General features: G+C 44.6%; 1 protein-coding gene across 1 annotated transcript; it reads left to right on the top strand.

The window, feature by feature from the left end:
- The first annotated feature begins 9463 nt into the window (after positions 1–9463).
- LOC146856653 (uncharacterized) lies at positions 9464–12596 on the top strand. Its single transcript, XM_085650758.1, has 4 exons — positions 9464–10000; positions 10089–10224; positions 10308–10386; positions 10467–12596. The coding sequence occupies exons 1-4, from the start codon at positions 9783–9785 to the stop codon at positions 10760–10762; spliced, it is 729 nt and encodes a 242-aa protein (XP_085506884.1). The 5' UTR covers positions 9464–9782; the 3' UTR covers positions 10763–12596.
- Positions 12597–19810: the final 7214 nt, after the last annotated feature.

Below are 19810 nucleotides of genomic sequence, written 5' to 3'. Positions count from 1 at the left end.
TTCCTCACACGCAGTGGCGTACAAGTGGCGATATTTCAGGAAACGCATCTTACGCTAGAAGAAAGCGTTAGACTTAGGCGTCGGTGGCACAGTCAGATATACACCACCATATATTCTGCATTCTCAAGGGGCACACTAATATGGATAAGGGCAGGTACACCCATTGACGTGAATAAGGTCTAAATAGACTCAGAGGGCAGTTATGTCCTGATACAAGGTAGGGTCTTGGGTAGGCTGTTCATTCATGCACCAAATTCTGAACAAGTCCACTTCCTCCATCATTTGTTGACCCAGCTTTCTACTTTCAACACCTCCCACACCTTGCTTGGAGGAGATTTTAATTGTGTAGCCGATATCACCCTAGACAGGTCAACACCTCAGCTGAATGACACCCCAGTAGCCAAGGTGACTAACGGGTTTCGGGAATGGTTGGGGGGATGGGAGATGGAAGATATCTGGAGTGTACAACATGGTAACACACAAGATTATTCGTATTAGTCCCATTTGTAAAAACGACATACTAGACTAGATATGTTTGTATCCTCAAGTGAACTAGGTCCAACTATTATATACACAGAATACTTAGGGCGAACCATATTGGACCATAACCCACTGCTACTGCACATCTGTCCCATACCTGAACCTACATTAACCCCTACATGGAGACTAGATCCTACACTCTTGGAGAAAGCCCCATTTTGCATTCTGTTACAGGGGGCTGTCACAGAATACTTTCAGCTTAACCATGGGGAAGCTGTGTCCCGAACAATTGAATGGGAAGCCTTCAAGGTGGTGTTGAGAGGGAAATGCATGGGGCACAGGGTTGGACAGCGGAACGCAATATTAGAGGAACTCACCAGCCTAGAATCCCAACTACACGAGGTGGAGGCTAACTTGACTAAAGAGACAGAGGCTCAAGCGAAGCTACTTGACCTGGGCAAAGCTATGATGAAGTACTGGAAAGGCTGAAATGTTTTGATATACGGGAATACCAGGTGTGAGCACAAATGGAGGGAGGTAGAGCAGTTAGATTACTTGCATGGTTAGTACGACCTGAATACTGGAGAACTCCCATTTTCCAGATAAGATTATCAGATTAACAAAGCATTCCGATCTTATTATGTCACACTATACTCTGTACCAAAGGTGCAGAGCCGAGAATCTATAAAGTCTTATTTAACACCCTTGCCCCTAGCACTCTTACCCCCTGATGAACGCGTGCTTCTGGGAGGACCGGTAACCCCAATGGAAATCATGACAGCGCTTAAAGAGATGGCCAGATGGAAAACACTGGGACCAGATGGCCTGCCAATGTAGTTCTATGCCACATACGCCCAGACTCTAGCCCCAAAATTAGAGGAACTATACTCAGAAGTATGAAATAGTGGGGAGCTGCCTTCTTCAACCAGAGATGCATTGGTGGTGCCACTCCCCAAGTCTAATAAACCGCACCCACAAGTGTCGGACTTTCATCCCCTCTTGATGCTCAATGTTGATTTTAAAATCTTGAGTAAAGTATTAGTTACACAGCTTTTGCCCTATATGACCAGCCTAATACATGTAGACCAAAACGGGTTTGTACCCACAAGATCCACCTCTCGGATCCCGATCGAGACCCGTACCTGGATGCAATCATATTATCAATAGACCTGGAGAATGCATTTTATTCAATAAGGAGGGATTTCCTAGAGGAGACAATGGAAAGTATGGTATTAGAGGAGGACTGGATCAGGTGGGTGAAAATACTTTACAAGCATCCAACCGCCCAAGTTAGGACAAATGGGGTAATCTCGGAATCATATAACATATACAGAGGCACTAGGCAGGGGTGCCCTTTATCCCTGTTATTATTTTCTATAGCAATAGAACCATTAGCGACAGCATTTTGGCAACAGGAATATCATATTGGTATCCAATTGGGGCAGAGACCCCATGTGATCTCTCTCTAAGTGGATGATCTGTTGCTGTTTTCAACAGATCGGGTTACTGGCACACAATTGGCCCTGGCCATGCTAGAAGAATATGCAGACCCAGCGGGGCTTAAGATCAATAAATCCAAGACATATGCCTTCCCGCTTCAGGAGGGCATTCCACAACCTGGGAATTTCCCAAGGGGCCTGAAATGGACTTCCCGTACCTTTAAATATCTGGGAATCCAGATTTTCCATATGGTAGAAGACTTACAAGAGGGCAACCTGAGCCCAGTTGTTAGATCCCTAAAGTTATCTATACAGTTTTGGCGGTCACTTAGACTGTCACAGATGGCCTGCATAGCATTATCGAAAACGATTATGTTGCCCAGATTGCTGTATTATTTTACTAATCTTCCAGTGGTGATCCTCCCGCAATGGTTTTTTGACTTGAACCAGCTACTTCGGGAATTAATTTGGGATGGGGGTGGACTAAAGTGGCACTGAAGGTAGTGCAGAGGGGACATGAAGAAGGAGGACTGGGCGCCCCAGACTTTGAACTATACTACCTCGCTGCCCAGCTCCAGTGGTTGGCTAAGTGGATGGATGGGTAGTGCTTAGTGCTCCTAGATGAAAAGAGTGGGAGAAACAATCCAGGATGGTTGGAAGCCAAACAACTAAACCAAAAAGTATTATTCCCGGACCCCAATATAGTATTGAGGACTGCGCTATATTTTTGGAAAAGATGCCTCTGGCGTACAGGAAATACTCATCCTTACACACAAAAAATACCGCTAATAGGAATCCCACATGGAAATCCATTGACTCTATACCCAAGACTCCAACTAGTAGACTGGATAAGGGCTAGGATTACAGTAGTGGGAGACTGTTTCCATCTGGGAGCCATGATTCCCATAGATGATTTTATGTCCCAACATGACCTACCCCACGGGCAATTCTTGATCTACCATTCACTGACACGAACAATCCAAGACATATGGCAGGGAGGGTCCACCGAGCCCAACACACATAGAGTGCTCCAAGTGCTGCTGACCCTCAGGACAGCAAGGCACCTGATAAAATGGATATATTGAGCACTCCTGGGATCAGTAAAAAAAAACCTTGACCTGACTAGCGGACAGTGGGAGAAGATTGGAGGGAAACCCCTAACAGATAAAGATTGGTCAGGAGCAGTGATGGGTTCGAAACAAGTGTCAAGAAACTCTAATTTTAAAACAATTTATTTATATACAAATGGTGTATCTGACACCCCATAGACTGAATGTCATGAGAGGGGACACCGACCAATCCTGCGCTAGATGTAGATTACAGGATGCCGGCTTTGCACATATGACTCTGGAATGCCCACATTTAATAGGATTCTGGGACAAAGTCCTGGCTAAGATTGGTAAAACTTTGGCTAGATCCCTCCCAAATACACCCGGGATCTGCTTGCTATGCCTGTTCCCCAGACCAAAGGCCCAAAAAATAGGAAACAGATTTGTAGATCTGGCGTTAGTATTGGCGCGTAAAAAGATTGGAAGGCACACACAGCACCCTCGATACAGGCATGGGAGAGAAATGTGTCTGCTTGGTCTAAAGCTGAACTGAGGGCCTTACAGAAAGATGATACACGGGGAATACGTAAATGTCCCATAGCAAAGCTATGGGCAGAGGGGCTGGGGGATTGGGAGACCGGAAATATGACAGACTCAGAGGGAGGGGACGAAGACACTGGTGAATCTGGTGAACATATTGTTAACACAAGAGTACTAGACCCCTCCCGAAACTCCCCTCATTAACACATAGCATATATTTGCATACACAACTAAGATGTGATGTCCTGACTAGTACACTCCCCATTCTGCCAAGAAGCATGCAAGAGCATATATTATTATCAACAGAAATGCTAGAGACTAAGCACAGCAAAGGTTGGTATATATGGTTTAGTGCTAATAGAATAGAATGAGTTAATATTATAAACTTGGCTAAGTGTGGAAGTAACTACCTTAAGTACATATATGCTGTGGTACATAATTCTGAAGTGAAAAACATAAGACTAACTGTTAATAAGAATGTACGTTAATGTGCAATTTCTACTTATATGCATGATCTATAACATGCAGGTTTGTGTAGTTTAGCAAATATAGTGAATAAGCATGACTAAATGTACATGTGCAGAATGTATGAACTGATATAAAATGGCAAAAAAAATATATTTAAAAATAAATAAATCTTAGCATCACATTTATCTTAGTAATTTGAACCCGGCCCCATAGAGATAGATGCAAGATCAGCCAGGAGCTAAATTCAGCCCGTACCATGTCTATGATGGGAGTGATGTTATCATTTACCACCGTAAATAGATCGCCACTCAGGTTCACACCCAGATATTTCAGAGGTTCAGTCCGTAATTTGGATGGCACCTCTGCCAACGGATGCAACCGTAGTCACCGGATAAAGAGGAACAAGGGGACCCAATTAAATAGGCAAGGACCTTGGGTAACAATTTTTAAAGAGGACAATGGTCCTTGTTGCAAAGAAATTAAAGCAAGGCAATGAATATAGAACAGAATCGGCTCTAATATTGTTTCTATCCAGCTGGATAGTACGATTTAATCAAGAATAATAATAGGTGTCAAAGCGCTAAACAAACAATGTACAGTGGGATACAGTCCTGTTTCCAATGGCAAAGAAGTAAAGCAAAGTGAGGTGACAAGGTGTCAGGGTGCTGAAATGCAGAAGACAATTTCAGCCAAAACAAAGGGAAGCTTGTTGTATAATACGAACAATTAAACAAGCGTGCTAATTAGCACAGCCATTACACATGGTATACAAATAGTTTGTGTGCACGGTGTTTAAGCAGTCGACGGCGTTTCGATCCCATTTACATAGATACCGGGATCATCATCAGAACAAGAATTACTGTATGCCTGAGCATCATATGAGTATAAACAACTATATACATGATAAAAAAGATAGGATAAAAGGGGGGGGGGAGGAAGGAATGAAAATAAAGGTACAAGACTTAAGGCTGGAAAACCTTAACATGACAACATAATGAGGGTGATACAGTCAGACCTACGCAGCGTGAGGGGAACAAGTTGTTTGGAGGATTGCGGCGGTGAGAAGTGAAGGTAAAGGGTTGTGGTAATAGTGTATAGAAAACGGGGGATCGAATGGTTGGAAGGTGCCCTTTAAGAATGACTTGTTATGCCGCGCGGGACCAAGTGGCTGAGACCGATAACGAGCAAGGTTCAATTGGGACTTAGAACCGTGATTCTAATGGTGAATGCAGGTTCCGGCGAGATCGCAATTAAAACGGTTGTGGTGTGCCGGTGGCTGAGACCGATAACGAGCAAGGTTCAATTGGGACTTAGAACCGTGATTCTAATGGTGAATGCCGGTTTCCGCGAGATCGCAATTAAAACGGTCTTGGTATGAAGGTGAGAATATAAGGGGACAAGAAACTCTTACCCTTGGTTGCGCGTGAACTTTTAAGGGTAAATTCCGAGTACCGGGTGGGAACAAAGCCACGTAGTTCCAGACCTAGTGAGGGGGGGAAGAGGGGGAAAGGCTGAAATCAGCAGAAAACTACGGGGTGGTAGGAAGGGGCATGAGTCAAGCCTTACCTTCATTCAATGAATGTAGGAGGGAGCCAGTGGCATGGAGTTCGTGGGGGTGATTCCTCATTGTTGGGTAAGGTCGATCGCGGAATGGGCAATGACGGCAAGGTAAATACCTATAAGGAAGGGACCTGGTTAAGAGTTTGCTCGTGGGCGGAGGACAAGGGCGGGGTTGGTGGTTGGTGCAGCCCTTACCTAATAATCCGTGAATGAGGCGGTGCCTGGTGGCCAGGGGTCTTGGGATGGTGAGTTGGCATCTAGGTTGGAGCTCAATGGCTCCATGATTAACCTGAAGGAGAACGCATCCTAAGCCCGTTTAAGTATCGCGGGAAGCCTCAGGAATGATACAACCATTGGGATGCGCGTCGTGAGCATGGCGGCCATGTTGGGTGAGGGGATCCCGATTGATAAAGAGAGGGAACATTGCGCTGAGCGGTGGGAGGAGGTTGTGTTAATTGCGCGCATTTGGAAGTTTAACCGGTGTGAGATAAAGCAAAATAATGTAAAATAAAGTGAATATTCCCATGAGTTAATGTGTGAAGAGGGGAAGTTTGAAATAAGAGGGCAGAATAGGCATGGAAAAAAGCGACTTACTGTGTGACTAAAGATTCTGAGAGATTTTAAATAACATGTAACTAACACGGTGGAACGAGCAAACAATAAACAGAGTTTATCATCAATTGTTGAAAAGGAGAAAACATGTTAAGAACATATTATAGTTTTACGAAAGCTGGTGCACTTATTACAGAAGATTGTAAAACATATTTGGCATTGAGGACGGTCAGAGTAGAGTTGTCCAGTCTTCATTTCTGTTCAGTCCGTCTCTAATACTCTGAGTGCGCAAAATCCATTTTAATTCCTCCTTATTTAGTAGACTGCCAATGTCTGCTCATCTTGGAGGGGGTTTTATCTGGCTGATGACTGTGCATTTGATGTCATCTTCGTTGTGCCCTGCAGCAGTGAAATGTTCAACGAGGAGTGCATTGGGCGTTTTGCAGCGAATGCGGCTTCGGTGCTGGCAGATCCTGAGTCTTGCTTTCTGTGTTGTTTGTCCTATATAGATTTTTTGGCAAGGACATTGAATCACATAAATCACATTACATGAATTACAATTGGTGAAGCATCTTGAGGTGATTTTGACATTATTGAATGTGAATTCTGTACCTTCCATACTGAACGCACAAACGCTGCAGTTGCCACACTTAGAGTACCCTAGGACTGGGTTGAAACCCCATAGTTCAGTTAATGTTGCTGCGGGCCTGGAGGTGGGAAGTGCTGCTCTGACCAAGTGGTCCTTTATGTTGCGACTTTTGCGGAATGCAAACAATGGGCGATTCATGGTAAGTGCGCCTGCATTTAGAATCCTCCAGTGTTTGAGGACCGATTTCCGTATGGCATTAGACACAGGTGAAAAGGTGGTCACACATACCATCCGATCTTGGTTGGTTTTGATTTTTGGAGAAAGGAGAACCTCTCTAGGGCAGTACCATGCTCTTTTTAGTGCATTACGTACCAGACGTCTGGGGTAGCCACGAGTTTGAAGTTTAGATGACAGTGCAGAGGCTTCGCGGAAATAATCTACTTTATGAAAGCAATTTCTCCTGATACGTAAGAATTGAGAGTAAGGTAGGGAGTCTCTTAGGGCCCGTGGATGGTTGCTGTCATACTTAAGCAAGGTATTTATTTCTGTTGGCTTTCGATATAGGCTAGTAATCAGTTTGCCATTGAAATGATGAATAGTTAGATCTAGAAATGGGATAGAGGACCTACTGTGTGTGAGAGTGAAGGTCAAGCCCTGACAGTTGTTATTGAGCCAGTGTAGGAACTGATTGAGACTCTCTATAGTGGAGTGCCAGAGTAAAAAAATATCATCTATGTACCGTTTCCATAGAATGATACCTGACTGAAAAGGATTGTGGCTAGTGAGAATTTTGGATGTTTCTAGCTGGTCCATAAACAATATGGCTAGGTTTGGTGCGAAAACTGCGCCCATGGATGTGCCCTTTACCTGCTGATAGAATTAATTGTCAAAGGTGAAAACATTCCTTGTCAAGCATAGTTCTAACAGTTGTAGTATGAAGATGGTGGGTACATTGTGGGGACGTGGTCTCTGATCAAGGATGTGTTCAATGACCAACAATGTTTTGACGTTTTATCCCATACAACATCTCATTAGAGGAGAAAAAGGCTATTGATACATTAAAGAACAATGAAACCATTGTAATAAAGGCGGCCGATAAAGGTGGTGGCATAGTCTTACAAGAAAGGGGTTTATACAAACAGGAAATCTTTCGCCAGTTGTCCAACACAGACCGCTACTGCCGACTACCCACCAATCCCACAAAAGAACTCCAGCAACTAATATCACAGATTACTACTGAAGGTAAAACACAAGGCTTCCTAAGTCATAAAGAATTTTTATTTCTCAACATCCAATCTCCACGAACTCCAGTGATTTACACTCTCCCTAAAATCCACAAAAACCTTGCAGCATCTCCTGGGCGCCCCATCGTATCGGGATGTGGCTCTATTCTCGAACCATTAGGTCAGTTGTGGATCACTTTATAAAGGATTTTGTCCCCAAAACCAAATGCTACATCAGAGACAGCATGGCTATGATAAACGTAGTTGAGCATCACCCTTTCAACATGGATTCGGATATCTTATGCACCCTGGATGTGGAATCCCTGTACACAAATATACCGCAGGTCGAAGCATTGTTGGTTATTGAACACATCCTTGATCAGAGACCACGTCCCCACAATGTACCCACCATCTTCATACTGCAACTGTTAGAACTATGCTTGACAAGGAATTCTTTCACCTTTGACAATTAATTCTATCAGCAGGTAAAGGGCACATCCCTGGGCGCAGTTTTCGCACCAAACCTAGCCATATTGTTTATGGACCAGCTAAAAACATCCCAAATTCTCACTAGCCACAATCCTTTTCAGTCAGGTATCATTCTATGGAAACGGTACATAGATGATATTTTTTTACTCTGCCACTCCACTATAGAGAGTCTCAATCAGTTCCTACACTGGCTCAATAACAAGTGTCAGGGCTTGACCTTCACTCTCACACACAGTAGGTCCTCTATCCCATTTCTAGATCTCACTATAAATCATTTCACTGGCGAACTGATTACTAGTCTATATCGAAAGCCAACAGAAAGAAATACCTTGCTTAAATATGACAGCAACCATCCACGGGCCCTAAGAGACTCCCTACCTTACTCTTAATTCTTACGTATCAGGAGAAATTGCTTTCATAAAGTAGATTATTTCCACGAAGCCTCTGCACTGTCATCTAAACTTCAAACTCGTGGCTACCCCAGACATCTGGTACGTAATGCACTAAAAACAGCATGGTACTGCCCTAGAGAGGTTCTCCTTTCTCCAAAAATCAAAACCAACCAAGATCGGATGGTATGTGTGACCACCTTTTCACCTGTGTCTAATGCCATACGGAAATCGGTCCTCAAACACTGGACGATTCTAAATGCAGGCGCACTTACCATGAATCGCCCATTGTTTGCATTCCGCAAAAGTCGCAACATAAAGGACCACTTGGTCAGAGCAGCACTTCCCACCTCCAGGCCCGCAGCAACATTAGCTGAACTATGAGGTTTCAACCCAGTCCTAGGGCACTCTAAGTTTGGCAACTGCAGCGTTTGTGCGTTCAGTATGGAAGGTACAGAATTCACATTCAATAATGTCAAAATCACCTCAAGAAGCTTCACCAATTGTATAATTCATGTAATGTGATTTATGTGATTCAATGTCCTTGCCAAAAAATCTATATAGGACAAACTGTCAGGCGCTGAGCAGAAGCACCTACCGGAAATATGGATGGACAAGAACTGCATCTCCCAGGAACCCGGCTGTTGGAAGGGGCTGGGCCTCTGCGCTAACTCTCGGCAACGCGAGCAAGTCAGCGCGCGTAATTCTGTCTGTTGTTATTAGTCGAGTGGACACTCGGCTTCCCAGATACTGTGTGGATACTTCTCGACAACCGGGTCAGGTGTGGCGTCTTCAGTAAAGCAGTTTCATTCTTTGGGTGGCGCTGACGTAAGCGCCGCCAAACTTCGTATTTCCTTGTTCCGCGCGTCTGCGGGAACGAGGGAGATTACTTCTCGCCAACCGGGTCAGGTGTGGCGTCTTCAGTGAAGCAGTTTTATGCTTTGGGTGGCGCTGACGTAAGCGCCGCCGAACTTCGTATTTCCTTGTTCCGCGCGTCTGCAGGAATGAGGGAGATTTCTCAGATTTGGCGTCGGGTGGCGGAGAGATTTTCCTTCCGCTTCTGGCCCGTGCCTGGAGTTTTCATACCATGGGGATGGATTTTGAGATCCCCTTCCTTCCGATCTGTGACTACATCGGATTCCTGCTTCCAGCGCTACTTGGGCTCGAGTAGCCATACAAAGGAGAGCAGAAAAGAAACACCGCAGTCAGGACTGCTGCTCAGGTACTGTGTTCTTCGTTTCTGTTCCGGACTTTAACCGTCTAGGGGAACAGTGCTTCCTGAGACTTTTGATTTACCTTTTATCCTTTAGGGACTTTGGGGAAAGCTTACTCTTTGGACCGCCTTATTTTTGCTCCTTCCTTCTATGGCTGAAGTACAAGCTGTTTAAGATGAACACTGGATTTCTCAACCTTTATGTTTCTGCTAGGCATGAAAGGAATATTAGGGTATGTATGTGTTAGTGTGTTTTACTCTGGTTTGATAGTAGAATGTTTGGGGTATCTGATTTGTCTTTGCTTTATTGTAATAGGTACGCAGTGGTACTAATGGAGAGACGCATCTCTATGTTGAAGTACAGGAACACAGCAGCATACTAAGAGGGGCTACAGGTAATAGGCAGTTGTAGTGAGACCTTATGAGCGTAGCAGTTTTATTAGACTTGTGATAACCTTGTATTCTTTTGTTACAGGTATCCTTATCCCCGCTGATCCTTCCCTAATTCCTTTCCCTCGCCTGATTGCTTTATTACTCTGTGTTGCTTTGTCCAGAGTTGGGGACGTCAGGAGGTGGACCCCTTTGTGCATCGCCCGGATCCTAAGGAGTCACAGTGGAACATTACACAAACAACACAGAAAGCAAGACTCAGGATCTGCCAGCACCAAAGCCGCATTCGCTGAAAAATGCCCAATGCACCCCTCGTTGAACATTTCACTGCTGCAGGGCACAACGAAGATGACATCAAATAGACAGTCATCAGCTAGATAAAACCCCCTCCAAGAGGAGCAGACATTGGCAGTCTACTAAATAAGGAGGAATTAAAATGGATTTTGCGCACTCAGAGTATTAGAGACGGACTGAACAGAAATGAAGACTGGACAACTCTACTCTGACCGTCTTCAATGCCAAATATGTTTTACAATCTTCTGTAATAAGTGCACCAGCTTTCGTAAAACTATAATATGTTCTTAACATGTTTTCTCCTTTTCAACAATTGACGATAAACTCTGTTTCTTGTTTGTTCGTTCCACCGTGTTAGTTACATGTTATTTAAAATCTTTAGTCACACAGTAACTCGCTTTTTTCCATGCCTATTCTGCCCTCTATTTTAAACTTCCCCTCTTCACACATTAACTCATGGGAATATTCACTTTATTTTACTTTATTTTACTTTATCTCACACCGGTTAACCTTCCAAATGCGCGCAATTAACCGAGGCTCCCCCCACCGCTCAGCGCAGCGTTCCTTCTCCTTATCAATCGGGATCCTCTCACCCAACATGGCCGCCAAGCTCATAACGCGCATCCCAGCAGTTGTATCATTCCTAAGGCTTCCCGCGATACTTAAACGGGCTTAGGATACGTCCTCCTCCATGTTAATCATCGAGCCATTGAGCTCCAACCTAGACGCCAACTCACCATCCCAAGACCCTTGGCCACCCGGCACCGTCTCATTCACGGACTATTAGGTAAGGGCTGCACCAACCGCCAACCCCGCCCTTGTCCTCCTCCCACGAGCAAACTCATAACCAGGTCCCTTCCTTATAGGTATTTACCTTGCCGTCATTGCCCATTCCGCGATCGACCTTACCCAACAATGAGGAATCACTCCCACGAACTCCACGCCGCTGGCTCCCTCCTACATTCATTGAATGAAGGTAAGGCTTGACTCATGCCATTCTACCCCGCCCCTTCCTACCACCCCGTAGTTACCTGCTGATTCCAGCCTTTCCCCCCCCTCATTAGGTCTGTAACTACGTGGCTTTGTTCCCACCCGGTACTCGGAATTTACCCTTAAAAGTTCACGCGCAACCAAGGGTAAGAGTTCCTTGTCCCCTTATATTCTCAATGGCATACCATGACCGTTTTAATTGCGATGTCGCCAAAACCGGTATTCACCATTAGAATCACGGTTCTAAGTCCCAATTGAACCTTGCTTGTTATCGGTCTCAGCCACTTGCTCCCGCGCGACGTAACAAGTCATTCTTAAAGGGCACCTTCCAACCATTCGGTCCCCCGTTTTCTATACACTATTACCACAACCCTTTACCTTCACTTCTCACCGCCGCAATCCTCCAAACAACTTGTTCCCCTCACACTGCGTAGGTCTGACTGTATCACCCTCATTATGTTGTCATGTTAAGGTTTTTCCGCCTTAATTCTTGTACCTTTATTTTCATCCCTTCCTTTCCCCCCCCCTTTTTTCTCCCATCTTTTTTATCATGTATATAGTTGTTTATACTCATATGATTCTCAGGCATACAGTAATTCTTGTCCTGATGAGGATCCCGGTATCTATGTAAATGGGATCGAAACGTCATCGACTGCTTAAACACCGTGCACACAAACTATTTGTATACCATGTGTAACGGCTGTGCTAATTATCACGCTTGTTTCATTGTTCGTATTATACAACAAGCTTCCCTTTGTTTTGCCTGAAATTGTCTTCTGCATTTCAGCACCCTGACACCTTGTCACCTCACTTTGCTTTACTTCTTTGCCATTGGATACAGGACTTTATCCCACTGTACATTGTTTGTTTAGCGTTTTGACACCTCTTATTATTCTTGATTAAATCGTACTATCCGTCTGGATAGAAACAATATATAGCCGATTCTGTTCTATATTCATTGCCTTGCTTTAATTTCTTTGCAACAAGGACCATTGTCCTCTTTAAAAACCGTAATCACCGGAGTCATAGGCAGGGTCTCACACTTCGACCATTTTATACTGTATCTCAAGAAGACAGAAAATAACTTAATCACCTGCATGAGAGCTGTGATCGATTCAGGGGTGCTGGAAAGGACTGCTAATATATCATCCATATAACAAAAAGCTTTCCTCTCACCCACCAATGTATACCAGGCGTACTACATATTTTAGTCACCAGGGGTTCCAGCACAAGCAAAAATAACAGCAGGGGAGTGGGTACCTCGGCCTTGTGCTGCAACGGACAGCAAAAAAGGGGGATGAGAAGCCCTCACAGGTCGCTGAGGCCATAGGAGCACTATAGAGTCACTGTGCCTTAGCTAAGTATACGTCCCCTAGGCCCATGACTTCCATTAACCGGAACAGGTATGGCCACTCCACCCGGTCGCCATGATCCTCATATCTGCATTTATGAGGGATATAGGGTGATAGTTGGCACATAGAAGCGGTTCGCAGCTAGGTTTGAGAAATCAAGGAAATAAGCACCCTATTAAATTCTGCGAGAAGGGCCGTGACGGTGGAGACATCCCTAAACAGTTTCCCCAAAAAGGCACTATGAGGCGTTTAGTGATTTTGTAGAATTTGATCAGAAAACTATTGTCTCCCAGAGCCTTTACAGTTGTCATTTCGTCAATGGCCTGTGCCATTTTACTCCTCCGCCATCCAACACTTTCTCCACTGTTGTGCTGACTGGAGTGGGAATAGTACATTTTACCTCTCCACAATCCAGCACTTTCAAGACTGTTGCACTGATGAGTGGGTATAGTACATTTTACCCCTCCTGAGTATAACAGTTTGCCTACATTGGTATAAAGTAGTTGGAATAGTATATTTATTAATTGTAACATTTTATAGTCTAGTTTATAATGTTTAAATTTATACTATTATGTTTTGGTTTATTTAAGATTATATTGAAAATTATAAATCTTTTTAATATGTAATATATTTTAACTAAATTGTAATTTTTTATTTTGTTTCATTTTTATTAGTAATTAAATGGTGTTTTTTAAATATTTTATGAATTTGTGTATATCTATATATATATTTATATTAATACTTTGAAACAAACTGTAAATTCAAATTAATTTATGAATATTTTCTAATTATATATATAATGTATATATTTTAGTATATGTGTGTTTTTATTTTTAAAATAAGTATAATTGTTTTTTTTTTAACCATTACGTATATTTTACTTTTATTACATTAGTGTTATTATTGAATATATTCAGGGGTGGACCTGCATCTGCCTGACACCATCTCGGAAATTGGACCAATCGCCTGATTAGGATGCGACCGAACACTGTTCGGTCACATTGCTACATTTCCCCTATGGGAGTGTGGGTTACAGCCGTAAACCAGCTGTAGTACATGCTCCCATAGGGAAATAGGAGGTGGTGTTAATCCCTGCAGCCCATGGCAGGCACCTCATGATGCCTGCCATGGGCTGCAGGGATTAACAGAGGGGCAGCATAGGCGACACCACAGCCCCCAACCGGAGGCCGCCCACACAATGTGGCCCTGCTGGGGGCCCCCAAACACAATTTTCGACATGGATCCCGATTCCGATCTCAGCCTGAAAGCATTCCGACCGATTCGGATTGGGACTGCTTTCCGTACGACTCGACAGCTAGCCCTACGATCGACAGAGTACACTGCATCCCATGTTAAACTCAACCAAGTCATACCGAACACTATGCTTCTGAAAGTAGCGTCCGGAAACAGCACCAATGCGACCAAATCGTTTGTATACGCTCAAGAATAGCATGCCAGTTATGAATCCGGCTCGTATCAACATGCGAGCAGATGACATTACAAGAGACTCTGTTTTGAAACTGTGTCGGTCTGTTTATCAAATGTCAAGTGGAGGGAGTAAAAAACAGTCAAAACATTGGCAACTCCAAAAAATTTAAAATAAAACTACACCCACAAATCCACCTATATAAAGGGCCAGCACAATGACCATGATCCTTTGCCACAACTGCTAATAGGTCCAAGGAGCTACTGCCACACATTCTGTGCTCTCTGCCTCACAAATCACCCACCACACACTTTTCACAGATTTTATTTAATACAAAACCACACAAACACACACTCTTTTCATATTCACACTCAGCTCCACACTCACACCAACACTCACCTTCACATTCACCCTCACTTTGGCCAAAAGGAAGCAGCCAATTTTTTACAGATAAGGAGTTGGAAGTGCTTGTAGGTGAGATTGTCAGAGAAGAGCCACAGTTATTTTGGTAACCCAGTCCAACAGACCCCCCTTTCCAAAAGAAATAAAATGTGGGAGAAAATAGTTAACAAGTTGAATGCTCAAGCCCCTTGCCTGCACACAATCGATGATATCAGGACCAGGCACTATGATGTGCAAAGGATGGTTAGGGCACTTTCAAAGCCAGCAGACTGGTGGTGGCCCTCTTGCACAACCTGTCCACTTCACCTCCTGGGAGGAGAAGGTGTGACATCCTTCTGCCGGAGGGCGTCTATGGAATACCAGGAGCAGCAGAGTCTGGTAAGTACACAATCCACATTCAAATTAAGTTATTAATCACACCCCTAGGGACATCACTGTAAAGGATACAGTTAAACAAAGGACAGTATAAATATATAAAATGAAATAAATTCTAAGAGCATGTGATGTGTCTGTCAGATTGTTAACAAAAATACCTCAAATTAAATGAAAATGCACTAAACTATAACCATGTACATACTTCTCACAAACTCACACCAAGGCCTTCCTCCAAACAACTTGCACCAGCGACAGACATCTTGGCCCAGTACTTTTCCACTCACTCACAGGAAAGCACAGTCACAGGTAGGCTGTTTGGGATGGCTGGGAAGGTGGGTCTGGCCACAGGCACCATGGAACTTGTAGTCGCAGCAAACACCCCTCCCCACACACAGTCAAAACACACCCACTTGAACTATGCGAGCCTCAGTCAGTGGAAATGTACTTGCAAGATGACTGACACTGCTGCATGGTGTCAGCCTGACCACTATTCCCAGCATGGCCTTGTGCTCCTCACACTAGTCCTCAGTGTCAGCCATCTTGATAGTACATTTCCATTCATCATCAGGGAGGGATAGCATGATGCCAGGTCCGCTGCCTGTGCTGGCTGGGAAGGTTTGTGTAGGACAGGGCATGATGGGAGTTGAAGTCAGTGCAAACACTCATCGTCACACAGAGACTGACATGCCTACATAGAATTGAACTTCCCTGATAGACACTGAGAATGTACTTGCAAGATGAATGGCCATGTGCAATGATGTTTTGAGCTTAAGGCACTGTTGTTGAGTTTAGGACAAATCAGATACCAGTTACCAGTGTTAAACATCATGGAAGCACCATTGCCACTCACTGTCAGGAAAGTAGAGTGATAGGTAAGATATTTAGGATGGGTAGGAAGATATGTGGAGGACAGAGCCAGGTGAGAGTTGGAGTCAGGGCAAATGCTCCTCCTCCAAAACAGCACAAACAGATCACCATTAAACATGCTTAGCTGATAGTGAGTGGAAACCTACTGAAAAAAGGCTAACACTGTGGACTTGTGTCTGGACAATGATGGCCTGCTGGGACTTGTGGACAGTCACCAGTGTCAGACAACTTGCATGGACATTCACACTCACTGTCAGGGAAGCTGAGTTGCAGGTAGGCTTTTGGTACTGTCTGGGAAGGTGTGCATGGTACAATGCCTGATGTAACTAGTAGCCATTGCAAATATTCATCCTCACACCCAGTTATGCCAACTCCTCTGGCCCTATGCTTACCTCACAGTGAGGGAAGTGGACTAGCAAGATGTCTGACACTGTTGCATAGGGTTTGAAGCACAGGTCCCTGATGGGATTTGCATTCAAGTTCAACACCATGCACCAGTACCAGCCACCTTGCCAGTACACTTACCCGCACTGTGAGGTAAATATATGCACAGAGGAGTCAGCAGGTCTGGGTGGGTGGAGGTGAATTAGCAATGGCTACAACTCACATCAGGCATTGTCATATACACACACTTCCCACCCAGCCCAACTAGCCTACCAGAAACTCTGCTTACTCGACAGTGAGTGGCAATGTACTGACAAGATGTTTGACAATATGGACTGGTGTTTGGACCACAAGGCCCTGTTGGGATTTGTGGAAAAATCAGACACCAGGCACAAGTGTCACACATCTTGATAATCCATTCCCAATTACTGTCAGGAAAACCTTCTGCCGTGTGGTCTGTTTTCTCTGGGTGGGTTAAGTGCGTGAAGGACAGAGCCTGGTGTGAGTCGGACTAATTGTAAACACTACTACACCCACCACAAACAACAACTTCAACTGGGCCGATGCATAACTGACAATGTATGGAAGTGCAACAGCAAGATGCCTGGTGCATGGTGTTCTGGGCACAAGGTCTTTGTTGGGATTTGGATTCAGGTTTAACACCATGCACCAGTGTCAGCATCCTTGGCAGCACACTTACCGTCATTCCAGTTAGCCATAGTCTCAGAGGACTTAGCTGGGCAGGTGGGCGGAGGAGTATATCAAAAGTTCACAACTCGCATCAGGCACAGGACAACATACACCAAAATTACAATCACAAACAGACCAACGGGAACTAAGCGTACACAGAGTGATTTTGAATTTACTAGTAGGATGCATGACACTGGGCACTGATGTCTGACGTTTCAACAAATACCAACAGTGACTTGTGCTCAAAACACCAGGCACCAGTGTCAGGAAGCCTTGTCCATACATATCCACTCACTCGCATGAAAGCATAGTTTCAGAGATGTTCGATTTGCAAGCAGGAAAGAGTGTGCATGGAACAGGGCCTGATGGGATGTCTGGCCATTGTAAACACTCATCTGCACAAACAGCCATACAAGACCACTAAGAACCGTGATTACCTGACAGTGAGTGGACAGCCAACTATAAAATGGCTGAGACTAGGGCCAGCTGTGTGGTGCGCAATGCCATGAGGGAAGTTGTCTCCAAGTTAGACACTAGTTCCCAGTGCCAGACAGCCAGCAGTGACATTCTGACACACTGTGTGGTAAACTTATGTTCTGTTGGCCTGTTTGCACTGGGCAGAAATGTGTATGTAGGACTGGCTCTAATGTGACTTGGAAGAACAACAACACTCCAACACACACAGCACAACCACTTCATCGTGGGTCATGTCTGTCTCACAGTGTGTTCATGTGTACTAGTAAGATGGCAGAGACTGGGAAATGCTGTCTGAACACATATGCCTATGTGCTACAAACACCAGCCAACATAGAAAAATGTCTTTCAAATACACTTACAAATATTGTCTGGACAACACTCTTCCTGGTGGCCTGGTGGGGCTGGGTAGGAGGAGGGGTGTATTTTTCCAAATAGAGAACAAGCACTCAAACATCAGTTTATCAGAGTTATTTGCCCCCGTTGGCAGAAAGATGATTTTGTGAAATCATTTGACCATGGATGTACAAAGTGCATGATCTGTGTAGCCACAGAGTTAAACAGTCACACAATTTGTCTACGCACTGCCATTCACATGTGTAGAATGAGATGATAACAAGAAGCACCTCACTCTCTCAATTCCAACACCTTTATGGCTAAGTTAACAGAATGTGAGTGTGTAGTCAGCCACACCAATATGACTGGTTAGGACATACACTAAGACCAGTAGATAGGTACCGAAAAGTACCCACATAGGGAGAGAATGAGTATGTATTTCACTGTGAAAGTAAAGATGTGGACAACCCAAACACACCTGTGTCATTCACAGGGGGTCAGGAACCAGTCAATGTCTTTGGACATGTAATGTAAACTAAACATTACAAGCCCATTAATGCACATAGCTAGACATGTCCATCAAAACCCCTCTTTTGTAAAAAAAACTCTTCATGAGCTTCGGTAGCCTATGTAATAAGTATAATTTGAGGGGAACTGGACATTCACAGCAGTCATTGTGTTATGTTTGTACCTACAGGGCCAGCTGAGGACACCACTGGAACCATCCAGGACAGCCAGGCCCAGACTCTTGTTGACCAGGAGCCCTCCGGCGTTGCTGACTCTCATCATTCTTCTGATGATGATGACAGACCTGGTCCTTCTGCTATAGGTCACCCCACAGCACCAGTGGCTGCAACACCCAGATCCTCTACGACCACTCCTGCCACAGCTGCCAACACCCAGCTGACCCCTACCTGCATGGACACAGAAGCCCAGGACTACATCAATAGCACAGCAAGACGGGGCACTCTTGAGTTGCCCAACAACAATACCAATTCCAACGATGAAGGAGGCTCCATGTTGACTTTCCCAGTACCAACTGCTCCTGCTCGGGTGGGTAGGGGTTGTGGGAGGGGCCGTGGGGGACTAGCACCGTCATGCAGCTTGTGCTGCTGATGCATAGACCCAAAACCATCTCCAGAATCCTCCATGCATACGAGGATTCACAAGGAGATATGGGCCAGTTCATAGGGATCCTCAGGACCATGCAACAGCAGCAGGCAGCCCAAAACAAAAAAATGGATAGGTTCATGGGCAAAATAGATGAACAGACTGTGGTGTACAGGGACATTGTTACCTGCCTTCGGCAGATTGCCACCAATATGTCCACACCTCCATGTGTGCCTACACAGTGCAACATTATCTGTACCAGCCACAGGGAGTGATGTGTACTCTGGTGTAGAGCATCCGGCACTGTGGTTGCCTGCACCTGAGGGTACCCCGGAAAAATGTAGAGTCAGTCGCCCAAAGAAGAAATGGTGAGAGACAGATGGCCATGTATCACCCCCAGGAAGTGACTACCTGCTCCTGATATCCACCATTGTGTGCCATGCCTTCACTTTGTTGACTGTCACTAAACTCTCCCACATTGGCTGGTGGGTCTAAATTGGATTATGAAATCAAATAACTGTGGATCTACTTTGGAATCGCTCATTTACAAACACTACCAACTTCTATCTGCACTTTTAAAAAATGTTTTTGGGTTGAGTACACCACCATGATGTGGACTGATTTCATCACTTTGGTGCCGATTCCGATCCGTGAAAAAAATTTACCGTCCGACTCGTATCCGTATTTTTTTACGTACGAATCGTACAAGTACCGTACAAACTGCGAAGT

The sequence above is a fragment of the Triturus cristatus genome, chromosome 4_1, assembly GCF_964204655.1.
Source record: "Triturus cristatus chromosome 4_1, aTriCri1.1, whole genome shotgun sequence".
NCBI lineage: Eukaryota > Metazoa > Chordata > Amphibia > Caudata > Salamandridae > Triturus > Triturus cristatus.
The sequence above is the reverse complement of the archived record's forward strand: the minus strand, read 5'-3'. Positions and strand labels throughout refer to the sequence as shown.